The sequence below is a fragment of the Misgurnus anguillicaudatus genome, chromosome 9, assembly GCF_027580225.2.
Source record: "Misgurnus anguillicaudatus chromosome 9, ASM2758022v2, whole genome shotgun sequence".
Classification (NCBI taxonomy): Eukaryota; Metazoa; Chordata; class Actinopteri; order Cypriniformes; family Cobitidae; genus Misgurnus; species Misgurnus anguillicaudatus.
The window spans coordinates 21509594-21535114 of record NC_073345.2 but is presented as its reverse complement, the minus strand read 5'-3'; the positions used below and the strand labels follow the sequence as shown (position 1 = coordinate 21535114).

The 25521-nt window shown below is 38.6% G+C and overlaps 4 protein-coding genes across 6 annotated transcripts; 3 read left to right on the top strand and 1 right to left on the bottom strand.

The window, feature by feature from the left end:
* The first annotated feature begins 42 nt into the window (after positions 1-42).
* Positions 43-5474, top strand: qpctlb (glutaminyl-peptide cyclotransferase-like b). The gene is made up of 8 exons (XM_055180636.2): positions 43-457; positions 720-954; positions 1355-1501; positions 1615-1908; positions 3873-4034; positions 4127-4226; positions 4427-4543; positions 4859-5474. Exons 2-8 carry the CDS (start codon positions 757-759, stop codon positions 5002-5004), a joined length of 1164 nt encoding a protein of 387 aa, XP_055036611.1. The 5' UTR covers positions 43-457; positions 720-756; the 3' UTR covers positions 5005-5474.
* A 68-nt stretch (positions 5475-5542) lies between these two features.
* sdhaf1 (succinate dehydrogenase complex assembly factor 1) lies at positions 5543-6721 on the top strand. Of its 3 annotated transcripts, none has more exons than XM_055180638.2 (2): positions 5543-5582; positions 6003-6721. In XM_055180638.2, the coding sequence occupies exon 2, from the start codon at positions 6081-6083 to the stop codon at positions 6327-6329; it is 249 nt and encodes an 82-aa protein (XP_055036613.2). In that variant the 5' UTR covers positions 5543-5582; positions 6003-6080; the 3' UTR covers positions 6330-6721. The 3 variants fall into 3 exon arrangements, with proteins under 3 accessions (XP_055036613.2, XP_055036612.2, XP_055036614.2); XM_055180637.2 differs by having other exon boundaries at positions 5564-5718; XM_055180639.2 differs by having other exon boundaries at positions 5565-5587.
* Positions 6722-10412: 3691 nt separating this feature from the next.
* Positions 10413-14978, top strand: kcnk12l (potassium channel, subfamily K, member 12 like). Its single transcript, XM_073871704.1, has 3 exons — positions 10413-10545; positions 11223-11985; positions 13721-14978. The coding sequence occupies exons 2-3, from the start codon at positions 11640-11642 to the stop codon at positions 14728-14730; spliced, it is 1356 nt and encodes a 451-aa protein (XP_073727805.1). The 5' UTR covers positions 10413-10545; positions 11223-11639; the 3' UTR covers positions 14731-14978.
* Positions 14979-17108: 2130 nt separating this feature from the next.
* ppm1nb (protein phosphatase, Mg2+/Mn2+ dependent, 1Nb (putative)) lies at positions 17109-24800 on the bottom strand. Its single transcript, XM_055180872.2, has 6 exons — positions 24038-24800; positions 21350-21921; positions 19335-19452; positions 18444-18558; positions 18279-18342; positions 17109-17859 (listed from the first exon to the last, which is right to left on the bottom strand). Exons 1-6 carry the CDS (start codon positions 24447-24449, stop codon positions 17833-17835), a joined length of 1308 nt encoding a protein of 435 aa, XP_055036847.2. The 5' UTR covers positions 24450-24800; the 3' UTR covers positions 17109-17832.
* Between the last annotated feature and the right edge of the window lie 721 nt (positions 24801-25521).

The following is a 25521-nucleotide window of genomic DNA, read 5'->3' as shown; positions in this document are numbered from 1 at the left end:
ATCTCTACCAACAATGTTTACGTGTTTACAGACATATTTAAATAGTTGAATAAAATAATAATGTATTAACAATAATGGCTTGTCATTTTCCACTGTAAAACTACAGTGCACTATTATTTAAATATATCTGTAATATTTCACTGCTGAATCTGTGAGTGATTGAGGACAGTCAGTCAGTCAGTGCGTGTGTGATGGGAGCTGCGCACATCTTTCCCTGTCCTGTATAACGTTAACCGAGAGCACGATCGTTTTTTAACCAGTCCAGCATCGACGGTGTAAACATCAAGGGCGAATCAGAGGAGACAGGGGTACCAGCAACTAGAATCAAGTAGCGATGGTGATGAAATGCTCCCCAGACTCGTTTCTCTCTTCATTCAGCACTATGTCCTGTTCATTTCAAGAGACCATAACGGATTGTATAAGGCAGAGGTGTGCCAGTCCTTCTGGGCTGCTGGTGGTAAGTGCTCCTTTTCGACTCTCTCTTAAAACAAATGTTTGGTCATTAAACATAAACGTAAGGGGTTTACCATTTAATTTCGTTTGCACGAAACAGACTAATTATTTACATAATTAAATAGCTGTCCCTTATGTGCATCATGCGTAGTTCAATGCGCCAGATTTGCATACGACAAATTGGCAGTCATAGTTCAGTTTATTGTCTTGTAATAAAAATGTACATTTTGCAAGAATTTTGACCTGCATATTTCTCTTCCCTACAGGTTTGATAATTGTTTTGGCATCTTTCATAAACCCAAGATGAGAAGCATGAAGTATAAAGCAGCGACTATCAGGCTGAGCTGCTGTGACCTGCCACCGATGTGTCGTGTTCGGTTACTGCTGCTGTTTCTGTGCGTGCTCGTGGCCATGACATTAACTGTGGCGTTAACGTTATCTGACCAGCAAACGACAGATTTGGACTTACCACCCAGACCCCCAGACCTATTTAAAGACAAAGTAAGACAAAGACAACATGCAGAAATAAACTATCAGAAATAAAAAGTACATCATTTAATAGTTATAATGGGAATTGCATGGTTTTAATGGGAACTAGTGTTGTCTGTGGGTGTAATGTGGTGTTGGCTTCTGTTAGTGGGATGCTATAATAGAATACAATTAAATCCATCTGGAATAAGGCTCAGACACACTTTATGATTTTTTAATGGTTATTAATGTAAACAGCTGATATGGTATTTGCATTGGAAACCACATGGATTTTTCTGCAGGGCATGCATTTGCTTTTTATTTATCTAACATTATACACTTTATACTAATTTCATGCATTATTATAAAACAACTTAACTTATTCTGTACATCGTATCACATTCTGTATCCTTACTGCTGTCTTTAACCTCAGCTCAATCACCAGCCGGGACGCCCCACTGTGGCTCAGGTGAAGCGACTCGTGTCTGAGGTAAGCTGGGGAAGACTTAGGTATGCTCATCTGAAACCCATTCTCAATGATCGACAACCAGGGAGTCGTGGGAGCCGAGCTGCTAGAAAAGTGAGTTTAAGATTACGAAGCATCAGCCTTGTTTTTGTTCAATTAAATCTCAGATCTTGCTGACTTCTTTTAATGTCACTGACTAATGTGTTTAAATTTTTTTGTGATCCTAGCACATCTTTTCTAAGCTGGACGTGCTGTCTGCGGGCTGGTCTGTAGATGTCGACACCTTTATCTCTGTGACACCTCGTGGCCCCGTCAGTTTCTCTAATGTTCTGGCAGTGTTAGACCCCAGAGCTCCTCGCAGATTGCTTTTGGCTTGTCACTATGACTCCAAGTCCATACCTAAAGATCCTAGTGACCCACAGAAGGTGTTTGTGGGCGCTAGTGATTCAGCTGTCCCCTGTGCAATGATGCTGGAGCTGGTTACTGCGTTGGACCCACACCTAAAAAAACACAAGCAGATGGTGAGCTGGCATTAACAGGTTTGAGTACATACACTAAAGTTAAAGGAATAGTTCACCAAAATGACAAATGTACTCACCCTCAAGTTATTCTAGGTGTGTAGGACTTTTTTCAGGCAAAAACAGTGAGAGTTATATTAAATAATATCCTGGCTTTTTCAGCTTTACAGTGGCATTGAATAGTGCCCTAGTTCTTAAAAGCTCAAAAAACATTGGATAGTGCCCCAATTTTTCTTCAAAAAGTGCATTCATCCATCAAAAACAAATTCATACATTTATTAAATGTCTTCTGATGTAAAGCAATGGGTTTATGTAATGTTGGGTAAGACATATCAAATTTCTAGTGAACTCTCTCTCTCTCTCTCTCTCTCTCTCTCTCTTTTATTTATAAAGTTTGAAATATTGATGTTTCCTTACAATCACAAGATTAGTTTTTGATAAATGGATGGAGCTTTAAAAATGGGACAATATCCAATTCCATATAAATTTATAAGGATATATGAACTAACTTTCATATTGGGTGAACTATTCCTTTAAACAGCTTTGGTTTCAAATGAATATGGCCCACATCTATCTGTGGGTAAGATACACTCCACTTTTTTGAAAATATGCTCATTTTCCAGCTCCACTAGAGTTAAACATTTGACTTTTACTGTTTTGGGATCCATTAAGGCACTTCATGTGGACTTTCGGTCTCGTGGACTTAAATTGCTGTGCTCGCTTAGTCTGCTAGTCCATAGGGTGTCCCATCTGTCATTTTTACGCTTTAAAGTGTGCTCATCAGCGCCCCCTTTGCCCCCTTGATACGGTTTCCGGCGAAACCCGCACTGCAGCAGGCTTCACGCACTTTACCAACCCAGAAGTCCATGCGAAAGAGCAATCAGACCAATCCGACGACGGAAGGGAGGAGTTCACACTGACGAGCAACTTCCCATCCTATTTCCGACGTGACGCTCGAGTATGTCCCAAAACACGACTCCAGTGCACCCACGTGGACTCGCATCAAGGGTCCCTAAAGTCTGCACTCTATGATGTCATCAAATGTGGACTCTGAGGAGGACCACAAGTCCGTAATGTGCCATTTGGGACAGGGCCTTAGCCGATCTCCGGGTCTGGCGGGTCCACTTTTAGCATAGCTTTGCAAAATCCATTGAATCTGATTAGACCATTTAGCATCGCGCTCAAAAATAACCAAAGAGTTTTGATATTTTCCTAAAACTTGACTCTTCTGTAGTTACATCGCGTACTAAGACCGACGGAAAATTTAAAGTTGCGATTTTCTAGGCAGATATGGTTAGGAACTATACGCTCATTCTGGAGTAATAATCAAGGACTTTGCTGCCATAACATGGCTGCAGGAGGCGCAATGATATTTTGCAGCGCCTGAAAATAGTCCCCTTCTTAACTTCCAATAGCAGAGGACTATTTTCGGGCACTGCGTAATATTATTTAATATTATTAAAGTTTTAAATAGGAAAAATATTGAAACTCTTTGGTTATTTTTGAGCGTGATGCCAATGGTCTAATCAGATTCAATGGACCATGCCAAAAGTGGCACCGCCAGACCCAGACATCAGCTGAATGGATTCCAAACTGGTAAGAAATTACATGTTTAAAGCTAGGGGAGCTGGAAAACGAGCATGACACTATATCACCAGCAGTTTATTAATCTATATCATGCTGTCCTTGGATAAGCAGTGCAATACTGTATATGTCTGTGAGGAGGTCACTTTGCACAGGCAGTAAAGTAATATAAAGTCAAGTCTGTTTTTAAACCTGTAATGATTTTGATCAGGAAAAGAAGATTTTACAAACAGATATAATTTTATATTTTTGGAGACTGTGAACACCTACAGTAAATTATTGATGAATTTTCTTGATTGATTTTAACAGGACCATTCAAGATTGATATTAAGGCATTTGTTTAGACATACAGGTTAACATATCAGTCTCTTCTGTCTGTGAAGAGGTCTAGGGTGACCCTGCAGTTGGTCTTTTTTGATGGAGAAGAAGCTTTTGAGGATTGGACTCCAACAGACTCGCTATATGGTTCACGGCACCTCGCAGAGCAGATGTCCCGCATACCCCACCCTCCAGGTTCTGAACACACTACACTGCTGAATGCTGTGGTGAGACACGATGATTAAGGAGCTGGTGTACGTACCTCTCTATATCTGTGAATTCATCTATAGATGTACTTACATGGAACTTGAATTTGCAGGATCTTTTTGTGCTTTTGGACCTTATTGGTGCCCCAGATCCCATGTTTGTGAATCACTTTGAGAACACGTCTCGCTGGTTTGACCGGCTCATCGCTGCAGGTAACACTGATTTGACTTTCTATTAAAACTAAGCTAATACTGGTTAATCATTAATGGGTATAAAGGGTCTTACAACTAATGTTTGATTTTACAACTATAGTTTAGAAATACTTCCAAGTTCAAAAGGTGTTTTTATTCCAACCCTGTGCTGATCTTAATCTTTGGTCCCTCTTATTATATTTCACATTCTGCTTTTTAAGAGAAGAGACTTCACAGTCTGGGCCTGTTGTCTTCCCATCCCAATGAGCAGAGCTATTTCAGAAAGGATGTGAACATGGGGCTGGTTGAAGATGATCACGTTCCTTTCCTTCAGAGAGGTAAAGCAAAGCAATCTATTGTTATTTTTTATTGTAAATTTTGAAATTGTGGTATGACATTTTTTTATTGTTAACATTAAGATTAATTTTTCCATCTACTGTATATTGCACAATTTAGTTGAAGATGAAGATGATATTATTTCTGTATGCATTGTTGTATATAGTGTAGGTTTAAATGTAATAATCAACTATTAGTAAGTTTTAATGACCTTGCACAAACTTGTGTGCACTCCACTTCATGCAATACTGTTAAATCCTATACTGGCAGCCTTGAGTGTCATAATGTAATTGAACCTCTCACATTTTTGACCACAGGAGTTCCAGTACTGCACATGATCGCTACACCTTTCCCATCTTTCATGCACACAATGGAAGACACAGTAGACAAAATTAACAGTCACACTGTGGAGAATCTTACCAAAATCCTTGTGGTCTTTCTGGCAGAATATCTGCGGCTCTAGGATGCTAAAGATGGATGAGTTTATGTCAGCTTTTGTTAGTCAATCAGTATTGTGCCTTCAGGGTAGTTTTATTGTCTATTATTGCACTGTACTATTATTATCTGTGCCAAAAAGAAGTTTACAGAGGTATGTTCTTCTATTCAGTTAAACTGTGCATTCAAATCAATGGAATGTAATGTAGATATTTAGCGCACAGGACTGGATGTAAAACCTGATGCTATATAAAGCATTATAACACTATGCACATTAAATTAAGTTGTATAAACATAAACAATTATGACATAGTTCTATATTAATCTTGCAATGTTTCTCCTTAATAATATGTCTATGGCAATCTGTAATATTTAGTAGCTAAATGTTAAACCACAAATTAAACAGAAATGTATACTTTTCTAATGTAATATTAAATATTTTGCACTTGCAAAGAGTTGTCTATCTTGATCTTATGCCTAAATAAAGAATGAACTGAGGACCAGTCATGCCTTGATGCAGTGGACTCAAAACACTGCCTGGCCACTAGATGGCACTGTATTATGCAGTTACAACGGCACGTGTCACAGCGACGTCAGTCAGGAAACGTAAGGTCAAATTCAGTTTTAATGTTTTTAGCTATGCTGTCATTTTCTGGATATTTTAAAACTTAGCTAATAATAATAGCTATCACAGCCTGGGTGTTTCGAGAGTTACTTACGAAGTCAAATGATTTAACTTAAGGTGGAGTGTTTTCTGTCTCTTTAAATGTATTTTCCTTAACGTGTGTTGTAACAGTTACGAAATGCTGTCATTGGAAAATATACATGGACATAATTTTTAATTCAGCATTAAGATTCAGTATTTGGTGTTAAAGTATATGAATGTGTAAGAAAGCGTATGTTTTGGGTGCTGTAACTGTTTGACATTTCTTTTACAATTTTTAAATCACATATCTTATTGCAGTCAGTAAGTTACATATCTGACTTTATGCCATTATTGATCGCAGTCATTATTTTCCATTGCAGGCTGAAGACGACTCTGTAAATGACAGTGTGTGTACAACTCGTGCACCTTCTTGCTGTGTTGTTTTATAACTCCATAATATGACTCGCCACAGTAAACTGCAGAAACAGGTCCTGTCCCTGTATCGTCAGTTTCTTCGTGCTGCACAGGACAAGCCTGGATTTATTCCGAGAATACGCGATGAATTTCGCACCAATTCTGCGATCAAGAAGAGTGACGTCATGCACATTGAGTATCTGTATCGACGCGCACAGCGTCAGCTTGAACTGCTTAAAGACGTAAACACTAAACAACTTGGATCATTTAGCAAGTCTGAAAATGCCAGTTGACTCTCAGTCTGTGATTGGTCATATATTGTATTCAAATATTTTACAGAATGTAACTTGCAAAGAACAGATTATTTTGAACCTCTTACCTCTGGCTGCATTATCCGAATAAAGACCAGTGAGACTGTCACTCACGCCTGGGGAACACAAGCAACATTATTATTGTAGGAACTGGAGGAAAATTAAATGGACAAGTTACTGTTTTACTTTGTTATTTAAATTATTTAACTGGTAAAATAAACAGATTATTATCATTATTCTTGCTTTTTTTTCTGTAGTTGCTTATGTGTAAATACAGCATATGTATTTATTTGAATTTGAAGAGGTACACTGGATCTGTTATGTACTGATGTTAATACAAAGTCATGAATTGAATATTAAAATTATTCATATTATCACACTGTCTCTAAAATGATTCAACAACAGAAGTATTATACTTTATATACTTATTTGATGCATGTTTTGTCGAATTGCATCCAAAAAAGATTATTAAAAAATGACAACAAGAGTGGGATTATGAAGATGGGAGACATCTGTTCTTGATCTAATAAGTAGGTATGATAGGAGAGAGGGGGAATTAAAGGAGAAACTAAGTTATATGCAGATTAAAAATTTAACATTGCAAGCTAAACAAAACTTCAAATAGGAACTCATCATACAGGTTTATGTGATAAATGCCAGAAGGAGACAGTTAACAAATTTTTATTTCATGGAGGAAATGTACACAGAAAAGGCACGGTGAGGAGATCGGGGGCATGATGGGAATAATAACTAAGAAAATTTTTGCATTTCTGCAGGAACGAATTTAATCTCTCAAGACCTGGATGTCCACATAAATTTTTTGTTGTTTGCACCATAATACTTAATTCTGTGTAACTGGAACTTGTTGTACACAAACGTGAACAATTACACTGCTTCATGTTCAAAGAAAAATATTTGGTTATTAAACGCTATTTATTGGTTCTTCCTAAACCCCAAAATAGCTGGAAGAAATCTGAAATAAAAAAGACAAAGCTCGGGCTTTAGGAGGTTAATAAATGAACAAGGGCTAAGTTAAAGTGAAACAGTAGGTGGCAGTAATGCAACGTTTCGGATGTCAGCTGTCGTAAAACACCACAGAAGAAGAAACTGTAAACAGGAAAGTGGTGTAACAAAAGAATAAATGAAAGATTTGTTTAGAAATATTAATTTTACTCGGTATTAATCAATAACGTCGACATTTCTTTGACAATAGAAGTAACGGTTACGCATTGAATTTCTTCACAAAACGACAGTATGGCAGAATCAAAGGGATTGGCCGATCTGGTAGACGCCCAGTTAATTCAGCAGGTCGGTAAAACAACGATAATTCATTTATAATTAATCTCTGATACTGGTATCCTATTTTACCACAGTATGAATATGAAGATTACGATTACATTTGCGTCTTGAACATTTATTTAATATTATAAGTAGTATTTCTTTTCTGTTATATCCTATTTAAATGATAGACATCGTCATTTGTATTTATTTTTAGCTGGCTTTGCTGGGCTGGCTGAAGACTGACAGTGCTCAGTGTAAAGAGCTGTTGACCGCGGTCACAGGGATGCAGGTGGCTCGTAACCTTCTGGACAAGCTGACTGGGCAAAACCAAATAGATGCTTACAAGGCAGAATGCATCTATATTCTTCTAGTGTCCCTTACTTCTAGGAGTCTATCTAGGTCAATAAACACCAGCTTCAAATTAAAGTTACAGGATGTCTTGAACACACTTAGTTCCTTGGTAGAGCTAAAAGCATGATGACTTACTTGAAATGTTTTACATCCACAGGCAGAATGCATCCAGACCATTGCCGACTTTGTCAAGAGAAATCCCAGGGCTTCCCAACAAGAGCTAAATGCAGTGGTTGAGAAGAATGTGCTGCTGTTTGCCTCCAGGGTGCAAGCTCTAGATTCAAGCCGCTGAACAATAAAATATAATAAATAATATCCTTATTACTCACACTGTTGGTATATTTGATTCAAATGTAACCAAGCAATATTGGCATGACTTTTATAGTGCATGTCCAAAGCAGTGGGCATTAACAATAATCATAAAGATACAGCTGATGTAAATGTATGCATGCACATATCATGCCTTAAACATGTATTCACTTTTCATTTCCTTCATTTATTCATCTGTACTGTATAACCCCTAAATGGGGTTGTGAGGAGTCCAGGAAACACACGTGTGACACAAATGTACGAATATGTATGATTTTCATAATTCAAATTTTTTATGTCATTTGTTTTTTAAGGGTTAGGGTAATGCTGAATATCACAGGTTTGATATAGATGATATTTAATAGAATTTTCTATTAAATATACAGTTTTTTATTTCACTATTGTTTGTTCTGAAATAAATTTTCTGTAAAGCTGCTTTGCATCAATGCAAGGAAGGATTTTTATTTGAATATAAATGTGGCCTTGCATATCAGACCTCTCTAAATAAACCTATTGCTGATATCTGACTATTTTTTGTGTCGTACTACTCTGAAAGTGACTTTTTGGTGCTTTATACATGTGGTGAGACCTAACAATGACTCATTCATTTACAACAGTGTGAAGGACAGAATTTAGAGTGCTTGTTTTAACACACAGATGACAAAGAAAGACAAAGAGAATGGTCAGGTGGACGAAGCAAAAAAGAGTGGGAAAAATTAGACGAGACTCCATAATGAGCTTCGGATCACGGCTGCATTCATCAAACGCCACCTGCGTTGAATTGCATTATGCAGATGACACTTCTCAGATCTCCTGATGACTTTAAAGACAGTGTAGCACACTTTGTCCAAACCTATGATTAGCAGAATAATATAAACTCCATTGTAGCTTTTGCTGTCTTCAGTTTTGTTAAGGCGCTAGCCAAAGCACTTGTCCTCTGATGAGGACAAAGTTTATGAATAAAATACCTTGCACTCTTTTGATACAGTGCCTGGTGTCTCCACCGCACCTGGGCACTTACAGGCAATGACCAGTACTTTAATGATGGGGATACAGTCAACCAAGATGAAAGGCAAGGGTGGGCTGGTCAGTGAGAACAAAGCAATAGTCTCAGCCCGTCTACAATCTAAGCGCATCTCACAATAGATAGAGATGGAAACCCATGGCTATATTTCTGTCTGGCAACATCAAACAAGACAATATTTTAATGTTAGTAAAGCAACAGGCAAATGATGGTCTGTCAGCTGTTTAAGGATTTTAAATTGTACTTGTTGAATGTCTTTGAAGTCACATTCTCAGGTAGATGATTGTAAAAGGGTAGGCTATTCTGTGAGAGTTTAGGTATTTTAAGAGAGCCCTTAACAAAAATGACCGTGGTATTCAAAGTTATGGAAGACAATTGCTAACATTTATTGCTAGCAATTGACTTAATTTATTTATTTATTGCGTAACTGATAATACACTACAAACCTTATTATAGTAAATATTTAAGTATTGGCTACCACAGTATTTATTTACTGCATTTTACTTATCAATTCACAGAATTTTGTTGAATACTACAGTAACTACTACTGCAATATAATTACTTTATAGGCTACAGCATACTTCAATTTCCTACTGTTTAATAGTAAATAATACTACAGTATTTTCTTGTCTGATTTAAAAGCAAAAGAAAATCTAATGATTAAAGATTGTGCATGATGTCTTTATTATTATTGTTTTGTCAAAGATTACTGAATCTCATATCGACTGTGCTAAATAAAGCGCAGGCGGCTGATTGTTGAGTACATCAATGTAAATAAATGTAAATGAAGTCCACTTTCTTGTGTGTCTGTCGTCACTGTAAGATTACATAGTTAAGGGCTTGATTCCTGAATCTTGGCAAATGACAAATATCACGGTCTCTTCGGCTTTGTGTAAAATCTTAGCACACTACCTACCTAGACTGCATTTTAGGGCTAAAGCGCGTTAAAAAAGCAGTCTAGGTACGCAGCTCTCTACAGTTTGAGTCTCTCTCTCTCTCTCTCTCTCTCTCTCTCTCTCTCTCTCTCTCTCTCTCTCTCTCTCTCTCTCTGACAGGACTTCTCTGCTGCATCATTCAATCACGCATTGGCAAGGATTCACAATTGCTACAAATAAAATGAGCAAAATAACTTTAACTTTAATTATGGCTCGCTACATTACTCTCAGTGATATTGTTTGGAGGACTATATCGATATCAGCGGTCCTCGTCATCAAATACTACATCGAAAATCAGGTAGGCAACACTTCATTTATTTAAAAGTTTCCATAACTGAGACATTAAGGATGAAATACTGATTTTCTATGAGATTAAAATTTTATAAATGCTGTAACCAAGCATGTTTATAGTTATGGGCTATTAAAATATTTGAATTATTTAATATCAATAATTGACTACGACTATAATATAGTTACATAAAATATTTATTAAAATATATATATTTATATAAATAAAAATATATATAATACATTTGATATTTTAACTGCATTTAAACTACACTGCTAAATGCCTAAATATAAATGTGAACTAGTAGTATGGTAATTCATAGCTACATAATTATGCTCTATTTTAGTCACTGGATTTTAATTTTATTAGAATATAATGCTAATCAAATATGTTCTTATTTGTGACCCAGTCTGTACAGACCCATCAGAAGTCGTTTTTGTGTGGTTTACTACATAAAATCATTGTACATAACGTAAATAACATTCTGTAAACCTTGATATTTTTAGTAATATTTAGTCTAGACCATGTGAAAAATTGAATGTCAATATGAAATCAATGACTAAATCATACTTTGATGCTCCTAATCTCCTAATATGAAACTTTAGCTTGGATTTCACAGACAGGGTCACATTTTAATGTGTATGCTTTTTATCTTTTTACTGTAATAGAATTTTATACATTTGCAGACAGCTTCAGATTAAGGATGATTCTACGTGAAGACCACATGCCTATAACTCACACTCGGTGCGGTACCTGCTATAGTTGGACAGAGACCTGTGGAAAGATAAAAATCTCCTGCGTACCTGCCTACTGTTACCTGCCACCCCAAAAGGTGCATCTAGAGGTCTTATTTTCCAGGTCTTGTGACAAGCTTATTTTCTACGACCATCTACTGGAAAAGTGATACTGTATGAATCAGAATGAAGAGGAATAACTTATGCAAAAACACTCTTCTCCAGTACAGACGTATACTTCATTGTTGAATTCAAAGGCAGTCAAAAACCACATACAGTTTTCATGTGACTCATTGAGGTTTATTGCTGTGTGTGAGTTCTGAATGTTTGTGTTTGCCTGTTTTGTCAATTCCTGCTGTTTATCAAGTCATGCCACGTGGAAGAGATGTCAGCAACAGCTGTTGCCTCCCACTGCGCCTAAATGAGGACAATGCCCGTTTTGGCTTGTTGGCAGCTTTCATCTTACTTTACCTGCTGTGTGGGGCAGTTGTGTTCTCGGCTCTGGAGCATCCCTCTGAACTGCAGGCCCAGAAACGCTGGGAGGAACAACTGGCCAACTTCACAGATCAAAACAGCATCAACCTGAACTCACTACAGGACTTGCTAAGGCGATACGAGGAGGCCTTCGTGGCCGGGATCCGAGTAGACAAACTTAGGCCCCGCTGGGATTTTTCTGGGGCGTTTTATTTTGTTGGTACAGTGGTGTCCACTATTGGTGAGTTCTGAAAAGTTGAAACTTTTCTTTATAAAAAATACATGCAAAGCTTTTCTCCATTATTAGTGTTCCAAAATCTTAAGTGGTTTAAATTATAAACAGTGGCAGTTTCATTTAAAGGGCACCTATTATGCAAAATCCACGTTTACACGGGGTTTGGACATAAATGTGTTTTGGCAGTGTGTAAACACAACCACCCTACAATGAAAAAAATCTACCCACTCCTTGTTTATTAATCCCCATTAAAGGGGCCATGGCATGAAAATCTGACTTTTTTCATGTTTAAGTGCTATGATTGGGTCCCCAGTGCTTCTATTAACCTAGAAAATGTGAAAAAGATCAACCCAGTAACTTAGTTTTGGTAAACCATTCTCTACAAGCACATGAAAAAATAGTTGAAATTTGGCTCTCCTTATGATGTCATAAGGAGCTCTTAATACCACCCCTTAATCTGCACTATCCAACCACAGCACTGCCATTTAGTGCAGAGAAAAGCACAATTGAGTTTTAATTGCAACAAACCACCATCTATGTGATCAGTGTTTGAATTTCATCAGCTCATTTGCATTTTAAAGGACACACCCAAAACGGCACATTTTTGCACACACCTACAAAGTGGCAATTTTAACATGCTATAATAAATTCTTTATATGATATTTTGAGCTAAAACTTCACATATGTGCTCTGGGGACACCAAAGATTTATTTTACATCTTAAAAAAGTCTTGTGCCATGGCCCCTTTAAACCAAAGCAGTCTCATTAGACATGCCATTTTGATTCTCTTATCAATGTGAGGTCACATTGATAAAGCCCCACCCAGGGATTTGTACTCTGTCTGCTAGATACTATTGTCTCAGACTGTATTAATCAGATCTATTTCAACTAAAGGTGCACACTGTCTGTTGGTAAGGGAGTGAGGAGCTGTAGCTCATTTGCATTTAAAGGTACAGAGTGCATTTCTGCTCCCATCCAAATAGGGGCATTTTGGACATTATGCCATAATTAATGATCTGTGGGGTATTTTGAGCTGAAACTTTCTTACAAACACATTCTGGGCACACACGAGACTTATGTTACATCTCGTATAAAGGCCATAACAGGTGCCCTTTAACCATGTTTACAATGCTCATATTTAGGGAAATGTCACCTCTAAATGAAAATTCTGTCATTATTTACTTACCTTTATATCATCCCAAATTCACATTTGACATACAAGTGACTTAGAGTGCATTTAAGGTAAATTTTTTTCAGTTTGTGTGTTCCCATAGGATCAAACTCATGACATTTGTCTCTACCAATTAAGCTACTGGTACAGCATTTTACTCTCTTCCCCTATTTGACCCCAAAAAGAGACATAACATCAAACTTGCTCTTGCATACTCACAAAAGTAGATGGAGACAAATCGGTGTGAAGCTCCAAAATAGAAATAAAAGCACCCTTTATAGTGTGCTTACTAAAGCTGCATAACCTTAAAGAACACACCAAAAGTTTCACACTTGGCAAATACTTTTATCCAAAGCAACTTACAGTGCATTCAAGGTATACATTTTTTATCTGTATGTGTGTTCCCCAGTTCAAACCTATGATCTTTTGCACTGCTAAAGCAATGCTCTACCACTGAGCTATACATGAGCAAGTTATTTACTGACAATGTGAAACAGAATTTTCATTCTTGAGTTGTTTTAAATTCATGTGTTAAACACAACACATGAATTGCTACCCGTTTCTCTCCAGGTTTTGGCATGACCACTCCCGTCACCATCGCAGGTAAGATCTTTCTGATATTCTATGGACTCCTTGGTTGTGCAGCAACAATCCTCTTCTTCAACCTTTTCCTGGAGCGCATCATCACGATGTTGGCCTACATCATGCGTTGGTGTCACGAGCGCCAACTGCGGCGCTCTGGCGTGGGAGGAGTGGAATCCAGGAGTGAGGACGACAGTCTGGAGGGTTGGAAACCATCGGTCTACTACGTGATGCTCATTCTGGGCATAGCTGCCTTGCTGATCGCCTGCAGCGCTTCGGCTTTGTATTCTGCCATGGAAGGCTGGGACTACTTTGAATCCCTGTACTTCTGTTTTGTGGCCTTCAGCACCATTGGGTTCGGAGATCTGGTGAGCAGCCAGAGGGAAAGTTATAAGGCTCAGGAGGCCTACCGCTTCGGCAACTGCCTCTTCATCCTTAGGGGTGTGTGTTGCATCTATTCCCTGTTTAATGTTATTTCCATCATCATCAAACAGACACTCAACTGGATCCTGGGTAAAGTGGACTGTAACAGGTCTCGCCGTCCGTGCCGTGGCCATCCGTACAGGAGACGGGGTCGGGCCTGCTGCTGCTGCTGTTTCCCGCGCATTCCCAACCAACGAAACAATCACCACCCGCCACCAGGAAACTCCCGACAGAGGGGTCAGAAGCGCAATGCGGTGCACCCTGCTCCCGCCGAAAAAACAGCGGGAAAGCGCTTTACTAATGCATCAGTGGAAACAGTTTGTGACAGTGAGACGGAGGCTGGCTATGGACCAGATGGAGGTTATCTGACAGGGCGCAGACTGTCTGGAGAAATGATCTCCGTCAATGACTTTATGGCCAACAAGGTTTCTCTGGCCATTCTACAGAAGCAACTCTCAGAAACTGCTCATGGTAATCCGAGACAAAGCCATGTTCGCCACAACGGCTTCTCTGGTGGAGTGGGCGCCTTTGCTATTATGAATAACCGCCTTCAGGAGACAAGTGTTGACAGGTAGCTCGTATATACAAAGGTGATTATTTCTATATAAAGATATTTATTTAACTATTGTATATAAAATGCTCATGTAGGAAATGTTAAACGCTTTTTTGTAGGTTTAATCATTCACTACATTAAAAATGTAAATGACTTTTGTCTGATGCAGTGCATACAAAGTATACATTTGAAGGGATAGTTCACCCAAAAATAAAAATAATGACTCACCCTCATGTTGTTTCTTAACTTGTGGGACCTACGTTCCGTACACAGTTTGGGATGTTTTGTATTTGGTCCGGGAGCTGGTTGGCCCTTCTTTGGGGATCTATGCGGTGTGCTGTCCATGTCCAGAAAGATAATAAAAACATCATCAAAGTAGTCCATTTGACATCAATGGGTCAGTGAGAATGTGTTGAAAAATCAAAAATACATTTTGGTCCAAAAATAACAAATGTTGGGAATTTATTCAGCATTGTCTGTTGTAAATCGCGTGCATGAGACTGGAGTCACGTGGCTGCGGTGACGCGGCTGACGTGTTATCTGGTGCGCCCCAGCTGTTTTTTTTTTGTGCGCTCAGGCTTCGTTTACAGTATGAGGGAGACGCACGCTGTAAGTTTAAAAATATAAACTTTGCAAACAAGTCTGAGGATAGCACGTCATCCGCATCACTGCAGTCGCGTGACTTTGGTCTCGCGCATGCTCTTCAAAACAGACGCGGAAGAGAAGACAATGCTGAATAAAGTCGTAATTTTTGTTCTTTTTGGACCAAAATGCATTGTCCGCATCTGTTGTGAATTGCGTGCATGAGAATAAAGTCACGTGACTGCAGGGACGCGGCTGACGTGTTATCTGGTGCGCCCCAGCTGGTTTTTTTGTGCACTCAGGCTTCGTTTACAGTCTGAGGGAGACGCACGCTGTAAGTTTTGCAAACATGTCTGAGGATAACACGTCATCCATGTCACTGCAGTCACGTGACTTTAGTCTTGCGCGTGCGCTTCACAACAGACACGGAAGAGAAGACAATGCTGAATAAAGTTGTAATGTTTGTTGTTTTTGGACCAAAATGTGTTTTCGAATGCTTCAACACATTCTAACTGACCCACTGATGTCACATGGACTGCTTTGATGATGTTTTTATTACCTTTCTGGACATGGACAGTAAACCGTACATAGATTTTCAATGAAGAGTCAACAAGCTCTCGGACTAAATATAAAACATCTTAAACTGTGTTTCCAAAGATGAACAGAGGTCTTACTAATTTGGAACGACATGAGGGTGCGTCATTACTGACATTATTTCCATTTTTGGGTGAACTATTCCTTTAAAAAGTAAGGGATCGAAGGAGCGAACCCACAAAATTGCTGTTGCTATTGTGCTACAAGAGCAGGTTTACTATTGTAATATACAGTACAGAGCAAATAAGATTAAATGGCTAATTGACTTCAGTGTGGCAGTGAACATCATGTTATATTAAGATAATGTTGAGCATAAATGGTTTCATTCTTACAAGAAGACATTTATCCATTATAAACAAAGCATGGGATTTTAATAGTGACATTTCTTCTATGAGTCACTTTGATGCTGAAGTGATTGGCCGGTGTGGTGAGCAATCACACTGTGCCTCCAGAGAGATCCTTCAAGAGCTCTTCACGAAAACAGACTGATTTTCAAGAGCAGGACAGATGTAGCCATGCCACTTACAAGAAAGCAGTCCCCGTGGAAAAATTACAAGTGTCAAATAAAAGAGAGACGGCCAGTAGTACTATTCATTGTATAATTGTTTCTATCACACCGCCGTCTGTGTTGATTGTCCTAAGAAGGATATGATCTAAAATGAATACAAATATGTGTAAATAGCTAAAAAGACGTGTGACGTATTTGGGGAAAATTATCCATTAAAACCAATAAGTTGAATAATAACACATAATATTTGTAGATACATTGTATAGATTCTGTAGATACTGTAATGTACCTATATTGTACATACACATTTTGGTACTTTGTGTTACAAATGTAATAGCAACTTGTTTTATTTATTCTAACATACTCAGTATTAAACCAGTGCTCTTTTATTTGTTAATGCACGTCATTTAACACATTGTTTTGGTGAGCTTTTTTAATTCTGTTGCAGATGTGTTTTAAGTGACGTTACAGATGTCACGCTGACGTCAGTAATTAATACTGGGGTTTGCAGACGCAGAGGGTACTTAAAGGGGCGTTACACGAGGCGTGTCTTTTTGCTGCCCCCCTGAGGATGACACTGGTAATGGTTGGTATTTTGCTTGAGGTGACATCTGTGCCCAACCACATACACACGAAAATGTATGACTACTACAGTAACCAAAGTCTGTCTGTTTATGTTGCAAGGCAGACATTCAAATAAACAGAAACCTTATAAATGAGCTGATCTGTTTATTATTACTCAACATTTGACCTTTATGATAGCACTGTACAATATCTGTAAAATGTGCACAAAATTACACAACATCATACAGCAAAGCATCAGTTCATTTGATAGTCATGAGGAAATATTAATACGGCTTATATATTGGCATGATTTCCAAGAGGTCAGTAAGGCAACACAGTACAGACCATGCAAACAGATTAAAGCGTATTACAGGAAACACCATTTAAAGAATAGGAAAAGTTGCACTCCATATTGTGGGAATGTATACTCAAAAGTGTTTGTATTTAGCTAAATTTGTTTTTATTAATACATTTCCTAAGCAATAATTTATTTTTCCTTAAAGCCAGTCATATTGTGATAGCCTATTAGTTTGTAAAAATGTAAACACCTTATTCCTATATAATATGTTAAAACACATTTCCTGAGTTACATTGATTTTTAAGATTAATTTAATACATTTGGTAAGGAAAATACGTATCACAATCTAAAGAGTCAAAGATATATAAAGTCATTATTGTCCTACTGTAGGTTATGGCACAGCATTGCTTTTTGAAAGTTTTGTCATTTAGGAAACATACAAAAACAACGGAAATAAAATACATTGTTCTTTGCTGTCCAAAATTGTGGATCTTTTACTTTGTTAATGACTTCAAAACAAAGAAACCTGATCACTGGATTTAATCTCCGAACTCCTAACTCATCTTTATAAAATGGATTTAATTGGCATCTGAAGGACTGAGCTCCTGAAAATAAACAAAAGTAATTTATGTTAGGAATGCTTATACTTTACTTTTACAGTGTATTGACATATGCATTAGTACTATGGGATTGTTGATGTCTGCAAGACTAGTGTTGTGTTGTCAGTGTTTTGTGTTTTGCACTGTCACACAAAATCAGCATGTTTAACCTTATAATGCTGATTCCTTCTGGTATACAGAGACATGAAACAGCTGACACAGTACAGTACACTTAAAGTAACACCAACCACAATTGACAGTAGAATAAAGGTCTGAATAAAGTTTAAAAAACTATTGTATAGTTCTTAAATTTCTGAAATTATACATACAAAAGACTGATGTGTGGCAGCCATTTTAGCACTATATGAAATTAAAATTGAGGACATTTTGTAGTATAAAAAGTTCAGCATCCCACAGAGTCTTACCTGTGCTAATCTAGATCGTCGCGCTTCTTTCTGTTGATAATAGGCTGAAATGATGCAGTTCCTTCTGTAAATGTAAAAAAATGACAATAAATGCAGGTCAGTGGTGTTTAATGTGAGTACAAATCTTTTGATTGTCATCCCACTCACAGCAATGCATACACTCACTTGCTCTGAAGTCCACCCCCTGGTGGTAGTCCTGGTATCATTGTTGATGCCAGGACTGTCAAAACCGTCAGGAGATCAGGCTCATCACCTCTTGCGCTCAACTCTTCAAATATCTCTGCCAAAGAAACATATATTATAAGACTCAATTCCCAAGCAGGCTGCTTTCAAACGTCATGCATGTCAAAGCATTTCAGCACCGAGTGACACCGACAGCCATGCAAAGCTTAAAGGGACACTACACTTTTTTGAAAATATGCTCATTTTCCATCTCCCCTAGAGTTAAACATTTGATTTTTACCATTTTGGAAACCATTCAGTTGATCTCCGGGTCTGGCGGTACCACTTTTAGCATCCATTAAATCTGATTAGACCATTAGCATCGTGCTAAAAATAACCGAAGAGTTTCAATATTTTTCCTATTTAAAACTTGACTCTTCTGTAGTTACATCGTGTACTAAGACTGAAGGAAAATTAAAAGTTGCGATTTTCTAGACAGATATGGCTAGGAACTATACTCTCATTCTGGCGTAATAATCAAGGACTTTGCTGCCATAACATGGCTGCAGCAGTCGTAGTGATATTACGCACTGCTTGAAAATAGTCCCCTGGGTTACTTTCAAAATCAATAGCAGGGGACTATTTTCAGGCCATGTTACAGCAGCCTTGACCTTGATTATTACGCTATTATTACTTGATTATCCTAAGCTATGCCAAAAGTGGTACTGCCAGACCTGGAGATCAACTGAATGGATTCCAAAACATTAAAAATCAAATGTTTAACTCTAGGGGAGCTGGAAAATGAGCATATTTTCAAAATAAAGAGGAGTGTGCCTTTAAGACCGGCTTATATGTAATGAAATGAATCGAGTGAGATTTAATCAGATGGTTTACCAGCTACTTTTGACTCTAGAAAGTCCTCCAGCTCAGCTTCCTGATGTAATGCCTCTGGTGACAGCTGGGGGGCGCCAGGGAAACAAACCAGAATGATGCTGATGTTATCAAGGCTCCCCTGTTAGCAAATAGGCCAAGAGAGGTTATTGTATCACCCATGTAAAGTGAAACAAGAATTTATATAAATTGTACTTTATTTTATCACTAAATTAAATAGATTTGATATAAATGGAGCGTGCAGGCAGTATTGTGATGTTATCATTTTTGTTAACATAACAATTTCCTCAGGTTGATGATTGTATATTAAAACTGGTGGTGCTGGCTAACGCAGACCTGCAGATCTTATTCTTTATTTCTGAAGGATACCGTTGGCTATTTGTCCCTACATGACATGATTCAATGCAGATAGTTGTAATCCCTTCACAACAAGGCTAAAAGTAGTTTATCCTTTTGCAGCTTAGCAGCTGAATACAGCTTCACTTTGAGATGATGGTCAAAAGTGCAATCCTGACAAAATAAAGAGCAGGCTTAATGTGCAAAGAAAGATGTTGACATTTTCAGGTCAGCACACATTCATCTCGAAAGGACAGCCAGTGTTTCACTTATGTAATATAAAAGCCAGGCTAAAGTCTGGGTTATTGTCGGTTCTGAAAAGATAAAATTGTCTACTGTGAAGCTGTGTTTGAGCTTATAGACTCATGGACTCATTTCATACACATTTGCACAGGCAGTGTTTAGTGCTATCATCTTGCAGTGTTTAAATATACATATCTATTCAGATATCTTTAAGCACTAATCAATCAATGTGAAACTCAATCCTACTGTTATGCATAATTAAAGAGAGATCATTTATCTCACATTTACCATGCTGAGCAATGAAATACTGAAACTTTAACAATTCAGTGAATGGATATTTGGATTTTCGATATTGTGACACATTTGCACATATTGAAAAAGAAATATATATATTTTTGGGTCTCTGGAAGAAGCCTGTCTGAAGTTAGTAAAAATAGTGGAATAGTTCACCAAAATATCCAAGATCATGGCGCTTTTCCATTGCATATACCCCACGCTTTAGGTCGGTTCAGCTCACCTCACTTTGGCTTGGTTAGCTTTTCCATTGAGTTTAGTAATACTTCGGAGTGGGAGGGATTATAGGCGTGTTGTTATATTTGCGCTGCCTACTGCTGGGACATCATACAAGTGAGTGCGTCACGTTTTGGTATCAGCTCGGGTTGCTTGGAACCCCAACCGAGGTTGGAACCCCCCCAAAGGAAGCTGACCAGACCCAAACCGTGGGGTACTATGCAATTGAAAAGCACCATTATTTACATTAAAATCCAATCATGTGAGGTCCAACATGGTGAAGATCCAAAAAGCAAAAACATTTATCATTAAAGTAATCCAAAGGACTCGAAGGGGTTAATAAAAGTCTTCTGAAACAAAATAATACATTTGTGACAAAAACAATTAATAATTTGAGCTATAGCTAGATATAGCTACATATCCATAGTAACAGGAATAGGCGCAACGTTGGTTCTCACTGGTTCTTGCGTGTTTAATGATAAATGTAGTTTGTGCTTTAGAGCTTTGTCATGTTTTCCAATATAAAAAGATCACATATCGGCATTATATATATTTTTTTAAATAAAATTGTTTGAGCTCGACTAATGAAAGGGTTCATATATCTGGGATGGCATGAAAGTGAGTAACTTATAAGAGAGTTTTCATATTTTGTTAAAAGTATTACTTTCCCTACTGAAAAAAAATGCTAAAACCAACATAAGCTGGCTAAAACCACCAGACTGGAAGACCAGCTTACCCCAGGTTATAAAGGACCAGCTACTGCCCCCTTAAACCAGCAGGTTTTAGCTAATTGTTTTTCAGTAGGGATAGCTATTTTGATAAAAATATATATTTAGAGCAAAAATCTAAATAATGTCAACCAATTAATAATTTGCAATAATTCATAGAATACATTTTTATTTAGCCTAATTGACTCTAGTCTTCCATACCTTATAAAGGCAAAGGTCAATGACCTGAGAACAGACCTCTCTCAGGTCTGTGCAGACACGCAGCCGACTGTGTATGAAGGCACACAGCTCTTCATTAGTAACAGTGTCCCATACACCATCACAGGCCAGAACCAGAAACTCATCTGCCGGCGAACGCTCCACAGCAGTCACTTCCGGTTCAGGCGATACCATCTGTTCGGTGACAGGCCGCCACTCCGCTGTCTTGTAGCTGAAATCTCCCAAAGCTCGAGAGACAGCCAGCGAGCCGTTCACACGTTGTAAAGTGACCGATCCCCCCGCGCTCTCTATTCTCTCTCTCTCTCCAGGGCTGAAGGGCTTGTGGTCCTCTGTTGAGAACGCCACCCGTCCCGCGCGGCACAAGACGGCCCGAGAGTCCCCGCAGTTAACAAAGTAGATGTGGTGTGGCGTGATAGCTGTGGCGACCACGGTGGTGCCCCCTCGTTCCCAACCCTCACGGCAGGCCATGGCATGAAGGTGCTTGTCCATGAGAAAGAAACCCTCCTTGATGCCCTCAGTGACCCTTTCTACATCTTCTTCCGCTCGGATCTTGCCTGAGAAGGAATAGGGCTTATTCAGCTAAATAAACCAACACTATTTAGTCTGCTGTGTAAGTAGATGCTCGACCTGATTTTGCCAAATAAGAGAGTTTCTTTACCCTTGAACAAGATGTCCTATACCCCTAACCAAAGCGATTACTCTCAGTTGGCAAAATCATGTAATTAGGCCTTTTGGTAAGACCCTTGGTGACTCTTAAAAAATGCTGGGTTATTTTCAACCCATCACTGGGTCAAAAAGTGACAAACACAGCACACTGGGTTGTAATTTAATCTATGTCGGGTTGTTTTAAAGGGACACTCCACTTTTTTTGAAAATATGCTCATTTTCCAGCTCTCCTAATGTTAAACATTCGATCTTTACAGCTCCAGAATCCATTCAGCTGATCTCGGGTCTGGCGGTACCATTCTACCATAGATTAGCACAATCCACCGAATCTGACCAGACCACCAGCACCACGCCCAAAAACAACCAAAGAGTTTCAAGTATTTCAAACTTGACTCTTCTGTAGTTACATTGTGTACTAAGACTGACAGAAAATTAAAAGTTGTGATTTTCTAGGCAGATATGGCTTAATACTCTCATTCTTGCATTACAATCAAGGACTTTGTTGCTGTAACATGGCTGCAGCAAGTGCAATGATATTACGGAGGGCCTGAAAATAGTCCCCTGCTTTTGAAAGTAAAGTAAAGGGGACTATTTTCGGGCAGTGCGTAATATCACTATGCCTCATGCAGCCATGTTACGGCAGCAAAGTCCTTGATTACTACGCCAGAATGAGAGTATAGTTCCTAACTATATCTGCCTAGAAAATCGCAACTTTTAATTTTCCGTCGGTTTGGTGCAGGATGTGGCTACAGAAGAGTCAAGTTTTAAATAGGAAAAAATTGAAACTTTTTGGTTATTTTTTAGCGCGATGCTAATGGTCTAATCAGATTCAATGGATTATGCTAAGCTATGCTAAAGGTGGTAGCGGAGATTGGCTGAATGGATTCAAAAACGGTAAAAATCGAATGTTTAACTCTAGGGGAGCTGGAAAATTAGCATATTTTCAAAAAAGTGAAGTGTCCCTTTAAGTGCACTGAAGAAGAATTAGGATGGTGCATAGATTTTTTTTTTTAAAGGAGCTTTACTGAATAGATCAGGATATTGCATTTTTGAGCCTTGTATTCAGAAACGACAGTAACGTGTGCTAGGAGGGTTATTTTCAAAAAAAGTGGAGTGTCCTGTAACCCATTGTTGGGTCAAATATAAACATTTTCTGGGTTAATTTAACCCAAAGGTTGGGTTTGTCCCTTTTTGACCCAATGCTGGGTTTAAAATAACCTAGCATTTTTAGAGTGTATTATTTATATGCATTGTACAATATTTAAACAATATGCAATTTAAATACATTGTTATATTTTTACATTATTTTATGCATGCATTTATATACACTCTGAAAAATGCCAGATCATTTCCAACCCAGTGTTGGGTCAAAAATAAAAAATTTCTGTGTTAATTTAACACAACAGCTGAATATGTTTCTTTTTTTGTTTTAAATGTTTGGGGAAAATATGGACAAACGCCACAGCTGGTTTAATAAACCTAAAATATACATATTTGACCCAACCATAAATTGAAAAAATCCAGCATACACTACAAAAAATTGTGCTAAAAAGCACTAAAAGCTCGTAGTGGAACGATATAATATACATTATATGTATGTATATTTATGTGAGTTGCAAGCCATTAGTTGGGAGAAACATAATTTCCCAGATGCTGCACTTGTAAAAACCACCCTTTATGTGAATTGTAATTGCTTTTCCTATCGGACAATTAGAAATGTGTCAACACCACAATTATCTTGTCAGATCACTACTGAATTAATAGTGTTGCTATGGCCTTGGCTGATGTGTGTCTACAAATGAATCCCTTGACAAAAAGAGCTGAACAGCCTGTTTCTCCCATGTGATGTGATGATGTAATCCACTGTAATTATGATTTCCGTCTCTCTGAAAGCCATCCAATCCATGTTTCCGCCATGCTGGCATGTTCTGAAACAACTGACTGAATTATTGAATATCTACCTGATGTGCATCTGTATATCACCTTGTATATCACATCTCTTGCCTGTTCCCAGGATGTGCTCCAGCAGATTTCGAGAGCAGTGTTGGGCCACCGTGCTGCCAGCATGCCCATCATACACGGCGAAAAAGCCCCAATGGGAAAGTTCACCCCCCAGTTGAGGGAAGCAGTTATGAAAATCCTCCATGTGGGCTCTCCACCCCTGCATGCTGGCCAGGGCATAGGTAAGTCCCCAGGAGGCACATCCCTCCTGCATATGCTTATCCATAACCGGTCTGTCCAGGTAGGGGCTAGGGATGACCCCTTCCTCCTCTCCCACCTCCTCTCCTTCGGCCAGCTCCCCTGTTCCTCCCCCCCGCCCTCCTTTAAAAAACGAGGTGACCCTTTTTTCTGTCTCCTTCACCAGCTGCCGAACGAAAGCAGGCATTTCCACGCTACCTTTCCTGGATGTTCTCATGATGTCTTTTTGTTTCCAATTGTGTGAATCCCGACACGGCCTCCACCCTGTGCTGTAGCTCACTGGCTTTGATTTGGCTGTGTGCAGCCTTGGTGATCGGGGCCTTCACAGCATTGTATCCCGAGAGGCTGATTTTGCACCTTCGAGCATTCTTAAATGATCCAATTCAGTACAGCTGATTTTCTTCTCTGCCATTGCTGTGAAGTCCACTGAGATCTGATCTATCATTGTTGTTCTTTTCAATTCGAGCCACTTTTGTCTCCTATCTCCTCTATATCAGTGATCTTCTCTCTCTCTGTCTATCTTTCTCTCCCTCTCTCTCTCTACGCCTTTTTCTCCATCTGAGCTGATATTTTCCTGTCATCAATCTGATTGGCTGAGCTATTTCTGTGCACCAATCACGTCTTTGTGTCCTCCCTCTTGTTGTACACACCGACATGCAATCCTAGCTTAGTGGCTTTCTCCCTTTCACACGTTTTTCAATGCCTCTCCCTCTCCCTCTCCCTCTCTCTCTCTCTCTCTCTCTCTCTCTCTCTCTCTCCCTGGCTTATCTTTAACTCCCTCTCTTAGTCATCTGTGCATCTGAACATTTAATAAATGTGGATAACCTATCATGCACAGATTATTTTGGCCTAGCAGATTTTAATAGTTGCTTGGTGTGTGTGTGTGTGTGTGTGTGTGTGTGTGTGTGTGTGTGTGTGTGTGTGTGTGTGTGAGAGAGAGAGAGAGAGAGAGACAGAGACAGAGAGAGAGAGCACACGCTACAGTAGCACTCTGTTATTTTAATTAAGGCAGTATTTTAAATTTCATTTGCAGAACATGACTCGCCCTTAGCTGAATTCATTAATCACATATTTAAATATGAACATGGGAGACTTTAACAACGTTTGATTCAGAAAGATTTGTGGATTATGTAAATCAAGCATGCATTCATAAACACAACATTACATAACCTGACTATTTTGTCTTTGAATCTAATCTTGTGTATGTAATAATGCAAAAATGCCTCATAATCAATGAAGAGCTCAGATTCAAAACCCTCTAAGTGCATATCTGACGTTTTCTTGTAAAC

What these genes read in the sequence shown, in the direction of transcription:
- qpctlb (XM_055180636.2), top strand. Translation starts at nt 757, where the DNA reads ATGAGAAGCATGAAGTATAAAGCAGCGACTATCAGGCTGAGCTGCTGT. An exon ending in TGACCGGCTCATCGCTGCAG is followed by an intron (nt 4,227 to 4,426) that starts GTAACACTGATT and finishes CTGCTTTTTAAG; the next exon opens with AGAAGAGACTTCACAGTCTG. An exon ending in CGTTCCTTTCCTTCAGAGAG is followed by an intron (nt 4,544 to 4,858) that starts GTAAAGCAAAGC and finishes TTTTGACCACAG; the next exon opens with GAGTTCCAGTACTGCACATG.
- sdhaf1 (XM_055180638.2), top strand. Translation starts at nt 6,081, where the DNA reads ATGACTCGCCACAGTAAACTGCAGAAACAGGTCCTGTCCCTGTATCGT.
- kcnk12l (XM_073871704.1), top strand. Translation starts at nt 11,640, where the DNA reads ATGCCACGTGGAAGAGATGTCAGCAACAGCTGTTGCCTCCCACTGCGC. An exon ending in TACAGTGGTGTCCACTATTG is followed by an intron (nt 11,986 to 13,720) that starts GTGAGTTCTGAA and finishes GTTTCTCTCCAG; the next exon opens with GTTTTGGCATGACCACTCCC.
- ppm1nb (XM_055180872.2), bottom strand. Translation starts at nt 24,449, where the DNA reads ATGAGAACATCCAGGAAAGGTAGCGTGGAAATGCCTGCTTTCGTTCGG. An exon ending in GGAGCACATCCTGGGAACAG is followed by an intron (nt 21,922 to 24,037) that starts GCAAGAGATGTG and finishes ATTCCTTCTCAG; the next exon opens with GCAAGATCCGAGCGGAAGAA. An exon ending in TCTAGAGTCAAAAGTAGCTG is followed by an intron (nt 18,559 to 19,334) that starts GTAAACCATCTG and finishes TTTCTTTGGCAG; the next exon opens with AGATATTTGAAGAGTTGAGC.